Raw genomic sequence first — 16,997 nt, forward strand, 5'->3', positions numbered from 1 at the left:
AATCCACTAATGAGGTTTCTAAGCCACATTTTAGAGGTTTCTTGCCTCCATTTGATGGGACCATAGTGTTAGAGACGTCAGTTTATTTCCATTGGTCAAAATCTAGTAGGAGGATCCCTTCTGGGGCAAGTCTGCTAGGAACGCTGCTCCTTTGACATATTACCCCTGCTCTGGGGCAAAATATGAAATCTCTCCACTTCCTAGGACTGTACAATTTAAAAGGCTGTTCCCTTTTACTAAAACCTGCAAGAGGTATCTGGACAGCAGAGCTGCTTGCCTCAGCCTAGGAATTTATTTGTGCACTCATGTGCTTCCATCTGTATTGTTGCCCTTAAGTGTGATTCATGGTATGGATGGGGAAGGAAGAATTTGTTGCTAACAGCTCCTTGAGTTTTCATGCACAGGCACTCATGGACTTGCAAGTCTAGAGGCAAACCTACAACACTGATAGTCAGAGAATTACTGAATAAATAAGTATCTCTAACAGTAAATGAAAACTTTTAAGAGCCTCTCATTCCTACAGTCTCTTCTTCTGTAGGCAGAAGAGAAAAATCTCAAGACACAGTATATGAAAGGATCTTTTCAATATAATAAAAATAAAATAAAGAGGAAGTCAACTGCAAAGGAAAGCTGTGTCAATGTGAGCGGACATTGTCCACCCTACCCCCCAAAATGCATCAATGGAATGTGTTACACAGATGGAGGAGTTTGACTTCTCCAGCCCTCCTAATAATGCTGTTTAGATCAACATGAGAAAACATTCTTTCCATTGAGTTATCTTTCTTTTCCAGCACTTAGTGCAAAGCCTATTGGGAGTAGCCAGCTGTTCATTTTATATCTCAGTGTGACACTGATGAAACCAAAAGGGTGACTTAGAGCTGTGTAAGTGTAAGGTCAGCTTAACTGCTGTGGAGAGACAGAACAGGTGCATTATGTACCCATGCATCCTATGCACAGGAGAGTTTACCAGTTACACTGACAAAATTACATTCAGTAACATTGATTTTAAACAATAATAAGTTGGTGTGAATTTTAGTCTTCTGATACCAGGAGAGAAATACAGACTACAGCTACATTCCAGATGAACTGGGGAAACTGTGTCTCATACTCCATGACAATGCCAGGTCTGGAGAACCTGAGAAGACAGAAGAAAAAACTTGTTCCAAGGAGGGAACAGACTCTTATTGATAATATCTGGAAAAATTTAGATAAAATAATCATCAAACAGTGCACCTCAAAATTCACGTGTGTGAGAGCAGAATATGATTTATACATTGATCTAAGAAATAAGAGTTTCATACTTTTTTTTTTGTGAGATAAATTATCACTGATCATAAGGTCTGGTTTAGAATACTGACAATTCTCATTTAAGATTTAGAAAGTATTAATGGGAGTTTCTATACATGTTTTTCTTTTCTTCCCCTTTCATATGCAATCTGTCAAACTTCATTAGGTAAAATACACAATTATTTTGAGAATCTGTCACATAACAATTTAGAATATTTAAAATAAAAAATATTTTTAATAAAGGATTTTTGGCATGGACTCTGTTCTACATTTATAGCATGCTTTATTTAGCTGGCTTACATTTCCAGAGGGCAGAGCTTGTCACTGTATGTGTGTCTGTGTACATCGATAGTACTGATAAAATTGGACATTAGAAATAACAAAAGTTTGTGTTTTATTTTGTGTATCTCAATGAAACAGATTTTACATGAAAATTGTATTTTTATTCTCCAAATTACCCTAAGTCTCATTTTCTATTGTATTTACTTGCGATGTCTGTGAATTTGAGTCACGCAAGTTTAACAATGTTATCAATTAACTGTTTACACAATGTCAGTATGGCAAAACTAAGATTTGGCTCTAAGAAGACACCCAGACAGGTAGGTCACAGGTGAAATGCAAAGCAAGTTTGTTTAAAGAAGTCTGAATGGAGAAGAGAATGCAATACAGCCTTGAAATGCCAGTCGCTTGAAAAAATGTAACCTCTGACTTTGTTACACAGCTGGTGCATTCACTTTATAGTTTTTTTTTTCTTTACAGCTTACTAAATGCATGTTTGCAGCTAGAGAAAAAAATGTTTGTCTTTTAGTGAGGTTCCATGTCAAAGGAACATGAGTTGCCGAGTTTTCTTAAACTTGACTGGGGTCGCTAAAGTGAATAGAAAAATCTGAAAACAGAATCTCTGTCTGCATTTTAACAACACCTAGTGAGATTTTCAGAATAGGTGAGTTTTCATCTTAAAGTACAATTTTGGTAAAACTAGTTCCAATAAAGCTGGAAATATACTGTTTCTGTGTAATAAAAATCCTCTGCAGGCTGCCTCATATAAGGTGCAGCAGTACATTAGTGATTTTAAAACCTGTTTGCAGAGGGGATTTTGAAATGCTCAATGACATAAAATGTACAGCATAAATGTGACCTGAACATATTGGAAGAAAGACATTTTCAGTTTGGGCCAAAAATAACTGGTTTTGGAAGAGAAAAAAGTGAAATGTTCAGCCATACTCAATTACCACAGTTTCAAGGTATAAAGTTATACATTCAAGTATTTTACTACATGTTCTTCACCTTCTTGCTCCTATAAAAGACCTGATTAATGAGCAGTCATTAATAAAATTAGTTTGAATGGTAATTTCCTTGCTTCCCTCTTCCAAGTCTGGCAACAGGCTGAAACTACAGGAAGCAACATCCATACATAAATACTTGACCAGAACCACACAGAAGCCTTCAGATGCCAAACTGCCTGGCTACAGCAAACAGGTATAACAGTAGGAAACAGAATCAAATAACACTTCACAGTCCATGAAATAAGTGTAGGTCACTACTTCAGTGTACACTTCATTAAAGTATGGTCACTTGCTTGGTTTTCACTGTCTCATTTTTTCACTTCCTTTCATGAATATCTGTCATTGTTTTAGAACGTGTGTTGGGAGAATGTGAGACGTCTGTAATACTTGAGTCACAATGTCCCCAGGAAGTAAAACCCACCCTTTGTTAGCTACTTGAAAATACCAGAATACTGCCCTCAAATATGTGAGTTCCCCTTTTCTAAGGCCTATACATATCCAAATGTAGACACTGAATTTCAGGCCGTGACTACAGGTTGTCCTAAGGAAAACTGTTAATCATCAAAGCTGAACTTAACAAGGACAGAACTCTAATCCAAATTAATTAGCTCAATTTAAAGAGGAGCACGTCTTTAATTTTAGGTAGAAGTTCTTTAAACTGCACATCTAAGTCCATGTTTAGATACATAAATGCTTGTTTTTTCAGTTTTGGGCAGACCCCAGGAACAAACCGTCACGCTGTATGCTGAAAGGAGTGCTGCATCTAGCTCACACAGGGTTTGCTCATGCACAGAATAATTGAGAAAGAGAGTGGGTCACAATCAAAAGGCCTCAAAGAAAAAAAAAAGAGAAAACTAAGACCTTCTCTGTATGTATTATGACAGTTCATGAGTTCATGGGAACTGGCCAAGACAGCTGCAGCCTTCAGCAAACACTAGGAGCTGTGCCAGAAGAACTGCACCAGCTGCAGGTCTCCTACCTTACTTCTTGCTTACTAAAGTTCATCTTCTTCCCCTACCATACCAGGAGCTCCCATGAAGCGAAGGTCCATATAATTTAAGATATTGCCAGCTCTTAGTGTGAAATCTTACTGTCTGAATCAACATGGCTGTCTTTGACCACACAGGTACTGGAGAACTAGAATCAAGAAACAAAATTTTGAGCCTAAAGTTCTAGCCAAAGTATCTGGTAAATTCAAGATATTAAATTTGCAGTGGTAGCAGGATATGGTAAGAGTGGTTTTGTTATTTATCTGTTCTGTTTGTATAATAGAATTTAGGCTTCCTTTGTCTGCTAAAAAAATGTTGAAAACCATAGCTGTCAGTTTTCTGCTCACAGAAGAGGATTATTAATTGTTCACTGAAGGAGAAAAAAACAACAATGGTGACAACCACAGAGATAGGGCACTGACTGCCTCCCCTCTCAGCTGGAGAGGTCATGTGAAGATAAAGACCAAACCTGGAGAAGAATTAAATGGAGGTAGGGAATACAGGGAGGGCAGTGAAGCGCATACTGGCTGCGGGGAAATGCTTCACTGCTAGAAGTAATTCAGCTTGATATTTCACTTAACATACTGTAACCTTTTTTCCATAACCTAGATGGCAGTAAAGGATGACTTCAGCTGCAGTTTCATGGCTCTCACAGCTCATATTGATCCCTCTCTGCTTGTAAACAAGAGAACTTACATAAAGTACATAATGCTTCTGAAGCCTCAGGAAAGTACAGCTCACTTCTCTGGCCACATTGCCACTTATGCATGTCCTTCAAAACTCAATACACAGGTTCTTCCTATCTACTAAAATACTGCAACGGTACTTATTTCCTCTTCTGTTTATATGAACACAGACATAAATAAGTTTTATTTAGATTCATATTTGTCTAAAGCAGCTATTCAGCCTTTTGTCTAAAGGACACAGAAGTATTTAAAATGGATTCATACCATGTCTTCCTTCCTTTTCACTGAGGAAAAAGTGGCTTGCATAGCTTCATATGCAAGCTTCATACAGATACTTCAAGTTGTGTGTGCTTATGGTTGCTTTGTATGGGAAATAAGAATTTGCAGTTGCATATTGCCTGGGCATAAGGAGACAGTCAAAGGAATGATGAGTCGAAGAAACGAAGAAATGAAATCATACTAAGAACAGTGAAGACTAGTGTAATTGTTATCTTGTGGGAATGTGTAAGGTTTACATCCCACACTTGGATGCCTTCCCTTTCCCTCTGACAGCTTCAAAGACCTTGTGGAATGCACCTGTAGGAGGATCTGCTTTCAGCAGAGGCAAAGCCCAAGCAGAGCATGGACAGTGAGCTTCCAGCATGAAGGCACAGACCTTGAAATGGTCTCTGTAACAGACAAGGAACCAGAACTGATGAAAAAGTAGTGAGATGACATGTCCATCAAGGCCTTTGTATCTGAGACAGGCAGAAGCTCCATTTTATTCTCATCTTCTGATTTAGAGTACATAATCTCTAATTAAGAGGGGCAGAATGTTAAGAAGTTAACCAAGTGCTAAAGAGATCCTGGTGCAATTTCTTGTCAGCAAACTGACTGTATGAATACTGTGAACACTCATGGAGTAAGGTGGACTTTAGGCATGCAATTACAACAAAATAAAATTAAAAAAAATCAGTTTATCTGATTAGATATCTGTATGTCTATCAATGACTACGCTTTTAGTAGTAAATTAGCTCTGTTGTTGCACATGCTTATATATTTCTGTGGGCAATGATACACTTTCCACATCTGCTTTATGCCATTTGGGACTAAAAAAGAAGAATTTGGCAAATAAGTCTACTGAGGTCTCATAGCAGGTGGATCCCTGGCAAAATGTCAGAAGAGCAGAGAAATTATGGCCATTTCACAAAGCAGGCTCATTCTTTTGATAGTGGTTCAACAAGGAATGCTAGTGTACCAGGACAGTGAGTTAGCTGTGGATAGATTCTGATATGAGTCCTTCTTCCAACCTGTAGGATTATTCCCCAAATATATTTGTCTGTACATAAACTTCATAGTTACAGCCACTGTACTCCAGAGCCTGAGTGGGATCAGACAGGCTTATGTAGTAATTATACAGGGAAGATCCAGGGATTAATTTCACTGTCACTGCTCCAGAAGAAATCCTGCACCCTTTTCTTTCCATATTACTATGGATTTCTAGAAATTTTCCAAAGTACACCTGAAGCTCTCTCCAATCTCTTGCTTTTAACTTCCCAACCAGTTTCACAGCTCTGTTCTTCAACCATTCCGTATTGGTAGCTTTTTTTACTTCCTCAACTAGTAATTTGCTGCTGGGTAAGGTGAGAGCACTGTGCTGTCTGCAGTGATGGGTAGTCTCACCTAGTGAACAAGAGATCAGCAAAGCAAAGTTGCTGGTAGGACACTGCAGTCCATTGTTATTAGCAAAAACTCTCTCCAAATGTTTTAAAACTGCTTTTTAAGATATACTACAATGAATATTAAATACCCCAGTGCTATCTACGTGCTAAAAGCAATTCTTCAGAAAGCTTTAATTTTAAGAAAAGACTAAGTTGGCTTACCATACAATAAGAGGGGAATAGGTTTGCCCCAAAATACCCCAGAACTGTATTGGGAGAAAATCATAACAAATTTCTTTCAGAACAAATGATTCTCTTATTTCTACTAGCACAGATATATTGTAAGGGAAATATTTTTTTACAAGAATACAGTACAAAATCAAGTCCCATACCTGTCCATCTGTGCCAATGGTGCCTCCACAATCTGTGAGCAGCTCGGACATGTCATAATAGCTGGTGAACTCCCACAAGCAGGCTTCCAGGTTCAGGTTGCGGTAGAAGCGCAAGGTATTGAAGCCTCTAATTGTTGGGCTGTACTGATAGGGAATGGTCTCTCCAATCACATCTGGATTCTTGGTAGCATCAGTTAAAAAACCATGGTGGGTCTTTACTTCTGTGTAATCCAACAGGTTGGAGCACTTATGGTTTCCAACCCTAGTTCCATCAGGACTAAGTGTCAGCTCAAAGTTGGAGAGCTCTCTTGTAGAAATAACAGGCAGCATGCCTAAAAACATGAATTTATAGCAATATCACTACATGTCAGTTGTCAGACCTCCTTAATTTAGCCAGACTTTGTCAAACACCAAGCATGTTGCGCAGTGCTCTTGCATTTTGTACTTACACCAATTACTGTACTTCAAAATTAAAAGAAAGTTGATATGCTAAGTATGAAAGAGAATTTTACCCACAATAACTGTCATTATACTATGAAAAGACAAATAAAATATTTCTAAACATATTACTATTTAGATATATTATTATACAACATACTATTAAATAAAAAATAGTGTGAATAGTAACTAAATGGTATATTTCTATGCACTTCAAAGGAGCTTTACAAAGCTTAGGTCTAGCTCAATTTATGTAAATTATGCAGTTAATCTGAAAATGCTATTCTTCACATCAGAGACTATGTACCAATACAGTATCTTATGGATCTTGTTGCAAACTGCACTTATTAATTTGGTCCTACTATTAAAGATTACGTTATTAACTTGTCTGTTTAAAATAACCTGACCAGTGAAATAGCTCAAATAACAGCATATTGTATAAGTTCTCCTAACTCCACAGCTGATTTTCTCATACCATCAATATGTGGCATTGTGACGGTCAGCTTGATGAGGTTGGTGTAGTCAGGATCTTCTGGGCCAGTGTAGCGCAGTTTGGCAGAGAATGGCTCTGCTCCAACCACTCCTGATATACGAGGCTGACAAAGACCTAGTGGAAGAAAGAGAAAGCAACCTTACTTTATGGCCACAGGAAACAATCAATACTTTTCTTTCCACTATTTAAGATGTACTTTTCTTCCATGGCACAGGTATCCAAAAGACATGGAGAATTAGGAGAAAGGAAAAATTTTTCTTTATACAATGCTTTACTGTGTCAAGACAGTTTTTTCACCACCTCTATGAACAACAGAAAAAAGCTGATGTGGTAATGTTAAAACGCCTGATCATGTAACCAGCTTTTGTTAGGACTGAATTTGGGATCCAAAAGAGACCTGTGAATCTTGCAGTAGGTGATCATGCCTTACCTTCTGATGTGCTTATAGTGACAATAGGGCTCATAAGCTCAAGACCCTCATTCCCATCAGAATTCACAGCCCGAGCTGCACACTGGACACGAGAACCGGCTTGAAAGTAAATGGAGTCAAGTGTGATCATCTTAGAGGAAGTGAAGAAGGTGTCAAAGTCAACCTCCTTCATGGGGCTGGTCACACCATCGGGGCCAGTGGGGGCACTTACAAGCCACCTGTACTGTGTCAGAGTATTGTTGATGCTTTCACTGGCACATATAGAACCAGTCTTGTCGAAGTCTTCGTACTTAGGATTACAGGCCTGCAGAACAAGGCAGATGTGTTAAGAATTTATTTGCTTCACAGCAAAGGAATTTCAAGTCATCAAGAGTCATTACAAAACTCAATAACATGGAACTGACAATCCCACTAAATCTCATAAGAAATCAACTTATTTTGACAGTGATGTATTTAGCGCTACTAGGGTAGATTAAAGGCTGTATCTAAGTATGCTTACTGAAATAAAATATATTATTTTAAATTGATTTATAGGTGAAAATGTGGCATAGTTATGAAGGCAAAAACTACACTCCCATGTACTACTTTAATTTTAACTTCTCCCTTTGATCTAATTCTGCAAATACACTTTGAATTTAAAGATTTATTTTCTTTGATTCTTTTTTATTTGGAAGAACCATTCAGCTTGTGACATTCCTGTGCAAAAGCAATGTGTGAAAAACAAATTGAAGATGGACAAAACATTCTTCAAGGTATATGAATATTTATGTAAACTTTTCACTTGCAAAATTACTAGTGAAAAAATGAAAGAAGCCTGTATTCCTTCAGCACTCATTTTACAGTCCATGGCACTCATTGAAAACAATGGCTCATCTGTTATCTCCAGTGATATTAACTCTACAAATTAAGGCAGGATAAAGCAGGAAATACTAAGGTCATGCTATCACAGATACAGTGTGAGTATCAATATCAAATTATTCTTAGTGAGGAACAAGTGAAACATCTTTTTTTCTATGCTTTTTCTCCTCCTGAAAAAGAATTCATTATCCAGACAAATTAGATTAGCTCTAAGGATAATTCTAGCTTGAACTAATATGCGTGACTAATGTGTGTGACTCATCACCATATGGATTGATACTGGGTGTGTAAAATCCACTGAAAAAAATCCATATACTGATTTTGTTCCATTTTTTCACAGAGATACTCACTGTGATACAGATGACAGGATAGCCAGCAATGGGACTGCTTCTGTCTTTGGCTTTAGAAGTATCATCATATATCAACAGAGATGCAACTTGAGGGACAGAAGGAAAGGTGACATCTGCCATGCTGTTCATTTCTTCGATGTAAACAATGGCCTTGGCTGTCTGACAATGAAAAGGACAGAGACAGTTCTCTGTGAAAATTTAAATAAACAAGCTGGAGTTCTGGAACTCGATCAGAATACATCTAGCCTTCGAAATATTGTTCCAAAAGAAGTTCTAAAACCTCAAGTGGATGAGCTATTGAGAAAGGGTTCAGGCACTGAAAGTACACTGCAGAGTGCAAAAGGAAGAGCTAAAATGAAATTTTTCTTTTCAGAACAGTGAAGACCTCAGACCTTTTAACCCTGTCTCCCTGCTTTTTTGTTATCACTTCAGTATTCTGGTAGAATCCCCTATGTGCAGTGTATGCTTTAATGCCTGGTGGAAATGGGGTGTTTGTCATCTGCAAAGGCTATGTCTCTTCTGTCTGGAGTCAGACTGTATATGGTGTGACACTGATGAAGCAGACAGGGAGTTTCAAGCACATTTTATGCCAAATCAGAGGAGTATACTGTTTGAATTAAACGTATGCAAGATACAGTACTAAATAACAAGAATGTGAGGTTATTTCATCTTACACAATAAGAATAATATTAACATGATTTTGACAGCAGAAGTCATGTTTCACCCGAAATTACTCTTTTTACAACATGGAGGTTGTATTCCCAGAGAGTGTTTCCGAGAGGACATTAGTTTCTAAGACTGATTATATGAGCAGAATATGTCTGGAATGATACCCTGAAGACTTCAGTCTTTCATTGACTCTGTGGCCCCATCAACATCACTGCCTTGACAACAAACTGTTTTGTTTAGGTGTTACTGTGACATGTAAAAAAGATGGCTTTCTTGTCTTTTAATATACAAGCCAAGATGGTGTGAATAAATCTTAAAATAAGAGTAAAACAATGAGCCAGACAGTAAGTAAGAGGTCTGTTTACCAGATTTTGTTGTTCAGGACTTTGCATAAACTTGTTACCTGTATTTCTGCAACCATGTTCTCATCAGGCTTCAGGTGGACAGTGAAGGCTTCTCTCATCTCCCTTACTCCATCAAAGAGAACTTCAATCTCCACAATGTGCTGTGTTTCACCCTCCTTGAACTCAATTTCTGAAAACATGAGAGACTTAAAAATAAATCTGTTGTTCATAAAAACCTGTGATTCTAGGCCCAGACATGAGAGATGGCAGTTAATACTCACTTTTCAAATTACAGATGTTTACAAATTAGTTTAACCTATTTGATGCTACAAATAATAATAATGAATAGCAGGGGACACAGAAATCACTGAAAATAACACAAATCAAAAGATTTGCAAAGCTCAAGATTCAATCTAATGGATCTTAATGTTTTGAAAATTATCTGGGACTAATTACATAAATGCTGGTAACCTATGTGAATGAACAAAAGACTGAAGAATTCTAAATAAATGGTATCCAACAAAATGTAATAAATACAATGGTATATACCAAAAATAAGGAACACAGCTGTAGCTCCACAAGAATATTGTATTTTGAAAATCACTGTTTCTGAAAAAACTTCCTAAGTCATGGTGATAAAAAGTTCAACCTTAGCTGACTGTATTTGGTTTGCGTGTCAAGGCTTTGGTAGTGGGGAGCTACAGGGGTGGATTCTGCAAGCAGCTGCCAGAAGCATCCTCCAAATCTGACAATGCCAGCTGGCTCCAAGATGGACCCACTGCTGGTCAAGGCCAAGCCCAAGCCCAGCAGTGTCAGTGGTAGTGCCTCTGGGATAACAGATTAAAGGAGGGAAAAAACTGCTGAACCGCAGCAGCTGGGAAAGAGGAGTGAGAATATGTGAGAAATCACTCTGCAGGCACCCAGCTCAGTAGAGAAGGAGGGGCAGGAGATGTTCCAGAAGCCAGAGCAGAGATTCCTCTGCAGCCCCGTGGTGCAGCCCCTGGTGATCCAGGACGTGCCCCTGCAGCCCATGGAGGCCCATGGTGGAGCAGAGATCCACCTGCAGCTCGTGGAGGACCCATGATCAAGCAAGTGGATGCCCAAAGGAGACTAGGACCCTAGGGGAAGCCTGCAGTGGAGCAGGTCTGCTGGCAGCCCTTGTGACCTCGTGAGGACCCTCACTGGAGCAGCTCATGAAGAACTGCAGACCACAGGAATGACCTATAGTGTAGTTTTTGGAAAACTGTTTCTGGTGGATGTGATCTCATACTGGAGTAGGGAAGAGTGTGAGGAGAAAGAAGCATCAGAAATAATGTGTGATAACCAGATTGCAACCCCCATTCCCTCAAGCTAGTCAGAGCTAAGGAATGTGGGAGTGAAGCTACCCCAAGAAGAAGGGAGGGGTGGGAGGAATGTCTTATTTCTCATCACTGTGCTCTGGTTTGATTAGTAAAAAAAATGAAACTAATTTTCCTAAGTTGAGTCTTTTTTCCCCATGCTGATAATTGGTGAGTGATGCCTCCCTACTCTTATCTCAACCCATGAGCCTTCTGTCATATTTTCTCCTCTGTATCTGAGAAGGGGGAGTCATAGAACAGCTTTGGTGGGCACTTACTGTCCAGCCAAGATGAACTCATCACACTGAGTTAGGGAGTACTATAATCCTTGACTGTATTAACTACTAAAGAAATAAAAAGTACAGAAACTATTTAACATTTGTGCCTGGAAAGAGTGAGAGTGATAATAACCAAAATAATAATAAAATATTTCTAATATATTTATTTTTAAAGGATGTCAAATTCACTTTGAAGATGCACAGACATAACCAAGAGAAACTTAGGACAGGAAGAACTTGCAGACAGTGATGTTCTCACTGGTATATAGAAACATCACCATAATCAAAATATACCAGGTGATAAAGACCTCTGCACTCTAAAGAGACAGGCACAAAAAGCAGTAGTGCATTAACGCTGAATTGTATATGGGCAATAAGGCACAGTTAGGTGATAGAGACTGATCAGTGAAGCAAAATGCTGAGAAATACTCTTCCTCTCCAAAGTCTTCAAACCAGGACCAGATGACCTTTCTAAAGGATATATTTTCTCCAATCAAAGTTATTTGGATCAATACAGAAATAACTTGGGAAAACTGGGAGAATTTTGCAATCCACAGTGAGTCTTATTAAGTGATCTAATGGTCCTTCCAGTCCCAAGGGTTATCAAGCCAGGGAAATACTCTTTGTGGTAATAAACTAAAGTATGGACTCTCCACACTTCCTTCAGAGAACCCAATGAAGGATATGGGTTTTGCACTTATGGCTGAATATGCAGGTTCCCTAAACTCACAGGTATTCTGAAACCTGTGGGGAAACTCTGTACACCACAGACCTTTCTCAAAGGCCTGGGGGCAGAGGCTGAAAGCATCTTGTTCTGCAGTAGTAGGTTTCCCCTGAAAACCTTGTTCCCATGTGCTGTTGGTGCACAGCAGGGAGAATGCAAGCACAACAATGCCTACAGGTAATGTGCACAGAGAATAAGTTTCAGCTGACACTAGAAGTTCCTGTGGTTTTCAGGGGAAAGAGCAAAACTCTAAAATACAGGAGCAAAGTGACTGGAATTAGCAAGGTCTGCGTTGATGATTTGCTTGTGGCTAACAAATTGCCTCTTCAGATATCACTAGTGGGAAATGCCACTCCTATGGAATTTGAAGATATAGCGCAATGTTGTTGTTGGATGTTCAAAGGTAAGTCATATATTCCAGCTGGACTGGATGCCAAAAGAGTTTATCCAAAACTATGAAAACACTCCAGCAATGAATGATTAATCTTAAAACACAGAGTACTATCATGCAATATCATAAACTTTAAAAGAAAAAAAAATCATAATGCTACAAACTCCATTAGTCATTGCCTAAAGCAGGTAGGTGGGCTATTGATGGAAAGAAGCTTATCAGCTAGAGAAATTTCTCATTCTGTTGTACAACTTCTTTTCTCATTCATTAGTGCGGAGCAGCAGGCAGTGAATTCAGAAATACAGAACGAAAGCTTTATTATTACTAAGATAGAAAAATAAAAAGAAATATACATTAATTCCTACATACAGCAAATCCCATTATCTTAATGAATTGCTCAAGAAACAACCACATAATCATATCCTATAAGTAGATGCTTCTTCAGAGTAATATTATTACACTCTGCAAATATAACTAAGGTTTAAGTCACATATCTTCCACAATTTCTTGAGCTACGGATGTTTTCAAAGGAGTCACAATCCTTTTGTAAATATCTTCACTGATAATTAGTATACCAACAGCAACTGGCTGTTGTATACCACAGGGGATGTGGTATTCCTGTTCAAATTTAGTTTGTCCCATACTGAATACAAAATACATTTTGGGATGTGGTTGCAAAGTATTCTAATCGCAAAGTTATTTCATTTTTCAAAAATTATGTTACAGTCATGAATGAAAACAAATAGTTGGATGTGATAAGTATGATCCTACCTTCTGATATAGGGTGATAGTCTTCTCCAGAAGTAGCAGATCCATCCTTTGTATGAACTCTCACAACAGAAACTTTGGAATTGTCTCCCAGACGCAGCACCGGGATTTTCACAATTGCTACTTGCCTTGTGTCCTTCGGTTCACTCACACTAAATTTGGTCTCACCAAACTTGATGACAGCCTCTGTCATTAGAAGAATAAAAAGGGGTTTTAGAGCATGCAGATGGGCTTCCAAAAGCCAGCAACAATAAGCTATTCTCTTACTGTCTGCATCATCCCGAATCTTTATCAGCGTCTCATTTTGCTCGCCAATAGAGGCACCAAAGGACGAATCGCTTCTTGGACTGCCAAGAACCAGGCGTAGCTCTTCCTCCTCCTCATGGAAAGTATCATCCGTAAGCACCAGCGTGCAAGGCTTCTCCGTTTCACCTGCAATCATTCTGAAGGTAGTTATCAGGCAGAACTTAGGTGTTCTTTGCTCTAACACAGCACTTCTCTCCAAGCTCAGGGCACCACAGGCTGCTCCTGCTGGCCAAGGCATCCACTTGACACCATAGAAGTTAATGAGCAATGACAGCAGTGAAAGCAGAATTAGCAACCATTACCTTTCTATGGAAACTCATTAAAGTGGAATCCCCCATTCTGAGACTTCTGTAAGACAAGTTTCTATTTGGTATTAGTCCTTTTGTTCTGCCCAAGAAGAAAATGCTCTTTCTCAGTGACCTCTTCTGCAGAATGCACTTAAAAAAGTAAATACTCGCACAAGGAAACAGAATAATAAAACCTTTCTAATGGCAATACTAATTACTAATTACCATTACTAATACTAATGGCAATTTTGTCCTGAAGTTTTATATTTCAAGTCTCTTTTGATTGGACACCCTCCAACTGTGTGGACCTTCACTTATATTATTCTGTTTGACTTTAACGTGTTATAACTCCCACTGATTCCAAGTGACAGTGAATATTGCCTTAAACATGCTTTAGAGTAGCAAACCTCTCAATTTTGCACCCACAAATTAATAGGCCCTGACTTACTAGATGTTCAGAAACTTGAACATCTTTTCTTATGTCTTTTACACAAGCAGCAAGACCTATGAATGGTGTTCAGTGTCTGGCACCCAGCATGACTAGGTGGGCTCTCCCTCACAGAGACTCCTACACCCCAGACAAAAGGAACAGCACAGCAGGAGAGAGATTAGGTCAATTTACTGTATTTTTTCATCATCACACATGCAAATAATGATCAAGGCTCTTCAAGACGAAGAACCAGACCAGGATGCTGACTGTGCTCATTTTCTGAGTTTGCCTTTCCCCCTCACTATAGAAAATCAATTATTCCTTAAGGAGAAAAAAATGCAAAATACTCATCCTGCTTATTGTTACATGGAAAATGCGAAAACTGGAATGAAACTACTGCATATTAAACATGTCTAAGAAGCTTATGGAGTCAAAATATAATTCCAGTATACCTCTTTGTTACTTGTTTTTGCAAAGAAGTGGTAAGGCAACACTCAAGATAAGAGAAAAGTCACTTCTAAGTGGCCCAGATCCATAAATTCTTACTAGCAGGACTCTTCTCTGGTTGCACAGAAGCAATAGCAAAGGTCTAGAGTACAGGACAGCACTAAAAGCTGAGGCCAGCACTAAATAAAGACAGAGTGAACAACCCACTTTTTCAAGAGAACTATGATACATGTCTACAGAAATATAAAGGTTGCAATTTCTGTGATAAGGTTATACCAAGGATTTCATGCTGATGACATAACTTGTTTAAGACTTGTAAAAAATAGCACGTGTGTAAACTTCAAAGGCTAGAAGATCAAACTGCCTTTTGCACATGTAGAAAGAATTAGCCAATATTCTTTCAACGTAGTAACATTTGATTTATTTGCATTTCATCTCTGATGAAATGTGGGATATTAAGTACCTGATATTCATGGGCGGTCTTAGGAAAGCCTTGGTGGGAGAAAAAAATTCAAACAGGAATTAGGAAGCTGTTGAAAGATCTATTACTCATTTCAGTGCAAGTCAAACATATTTACCAGAAATCCACTTTACAAAGAGCAGAACTTCTGGATTTTCCTTTCTGACAGCAGATCTGTACTTCTACTGTGCTGCGCCAAACCTGCTCTTGCTATCAGAAAGATTCTGGCACTCAGGCTGAACCTAAATGAAGATATACTCTTTGTTTGTAACAAAAGAGTATAAGTCTAAAGTGAAGAAAACAAAGGCAACATCATCCCACTGGGCATGAAAAAACCCCAAACCTTTGTTTTCCAGAGTGATCTTTTTGGCACTACTTTATGAGAAGACACAATTAAAACACAACAAAACAAAACAAACAAAGCAAAGGAAAGCAAAGCAAAAGAAAACATGGTAGACTAAAGGCTTGTAAAATAAGATCAAGAACTTACCAGGAAGGAATGTGATGATGGAACTGTCAGTATTAGGTCGTTCTTCGAAGTCCATCATAACCTGAGCTGAGCCTTGCCTTGTATAGCATCTCACAGTGGATGTGTATCGGATATCCCCACTCCTATATATCATGGCAGAAACCTGCCCATCATCTTCATTGGCTACATACACAGATTCTTTAAACTGCATCTTTGGCACTGGGCAGAAAAACATAGAAAGCACATGTAAAGCATAACTACAGAAGTTATCATATCTTCCCTCCACCATTTCACATTTACTTATGCCACACTGCACCAGATATAGAACACAAGCAGCCAGACAGCAAATGACTTCATCTCCAAAATATGACGTAAAAAAACAACAAAAAAAAAATTACTCACAATCAGACACTGAATCATTAATGAAGATGGTGGTCTTGCTGGGTTCTCCAAGGGCAGCATTCATGGGCATCCTTAGCACAAGCTCAAACTTCTCTGTTCCTTCTAACACTGGCTGTCCAAGATCATCGAGAATTATCACACGAAATGTCTGCATATTGACTCCAGGGGAAAAATCCAAATTACGACTGATGCCTACATAATCTACTCCAGCTACCAAAGGAAAAGAGACAAAAATAGCATTACGTATAATTAAAAATAAAAATATCATTAGGCAGTTAATTGTAGATAAATATTTTTCCTTTATGACTTTAGTATTTGTCAAATTCTGGCATTCATGTAAAGCAAAACTGTCTTTTGGTATTTAAGTGGGAGTAAACAATAAAATAAGTCAATATTAATTAATTTTTTGTTTAATGATGATTTGAGTCACAAAATGAGGCAGATTCTGTTCTGTTGTAAAGCAACAGTTTTTCCAGAAAAAGTAATGAAATTTGCTTGAAGTGAGAAATGAAAGTAAGCAAAAAGCTTTGAGAGAGACTCTGGAGATGAAGCAAAGTCTTTTGGAAAGAAATTTCATATTATTTTGTAACAAACATGAAAGTTTTAAGATTAATGTAAAATGGAAAGGAGACAAGGCCAGTGAGCTGACTGGGGGAAGAACTGTTGCTCAGAAGAGTTGTGTAGAACAGAATGAATGGAACACAAATCAAATTCTTCTCAGAGTATATCAGGTGAGGTCTGCCACTTTACTCTTAAAGGAAGATTGATCTGGGTTTGTTTTCTTTTAAGCAAATCAAACCAATCCATAACATGTCAATAAGAAGAAGGCAAACAAA

The 16,997-nt window shown here is 38.3% G+C and overlaps 1 protein-coding gene across 1 annotated transcript in view; it reads right to left on the reverse strand.

Moving 5' to 3' along the window:
* The window catches only part of FREM2 (FRAS1 related extracellular matrix 2), a 119,907-nt gene that overhangs the window by 19,203 nt on the left and 83,707 nt on the right, over positions 1-16,997 (reverse strand). The window contains exons 8-16 of the mRNA XM_039696650.1: positions 16,162-16,371; positions 15,781-15,978; positions 13,628-13,792; positions 13,364-13,546; positions 9,922-10,052; positions 8,850-9,008; positions 7,642-7,945; positions 7,194-7,325; positions 6,281-6,612 (exon numbers count right to left, since the gene is read on the reverse strand). Coding sequence (XP_039552584.1) covers positions 6,281-6,612; positions 7,194-7,325; positions 7,642-7,945; positions 8,850-9,008; positions 9,922-10,052; positions 13,364-13,546; positions 13,628-13,792; positions 15,781-15,978; positions 16,162-16,371 — 1,814 coding nt within the window. The remainder of the gene's footprint in view (positions 1-6,280; positions 6,613-7,193; positions 7,326-7,641; positions 7,946-8,849; positions 9,009-9,921; positions 10,053-13,363; positions 13,547-13,627; positions 13,793-15,780; positions 15,979-16,161; positions 16,372-16,997) is intronic.

This window comes from Passer montanus, unplaced genomic scaffold, assembly GCF_014805655.1.
Source record: "Passer montanus isolate IOZ18808 unplaced genomic scaffold, ASM1480565v1 scaffold99, whole genome shotgun sequence".
Classification (NCBI taxonomy): Eukaryota; Metazoa; Chordata; class Aves; order Passeriformes; family Passeridae; genus Passer; species Passer montanus.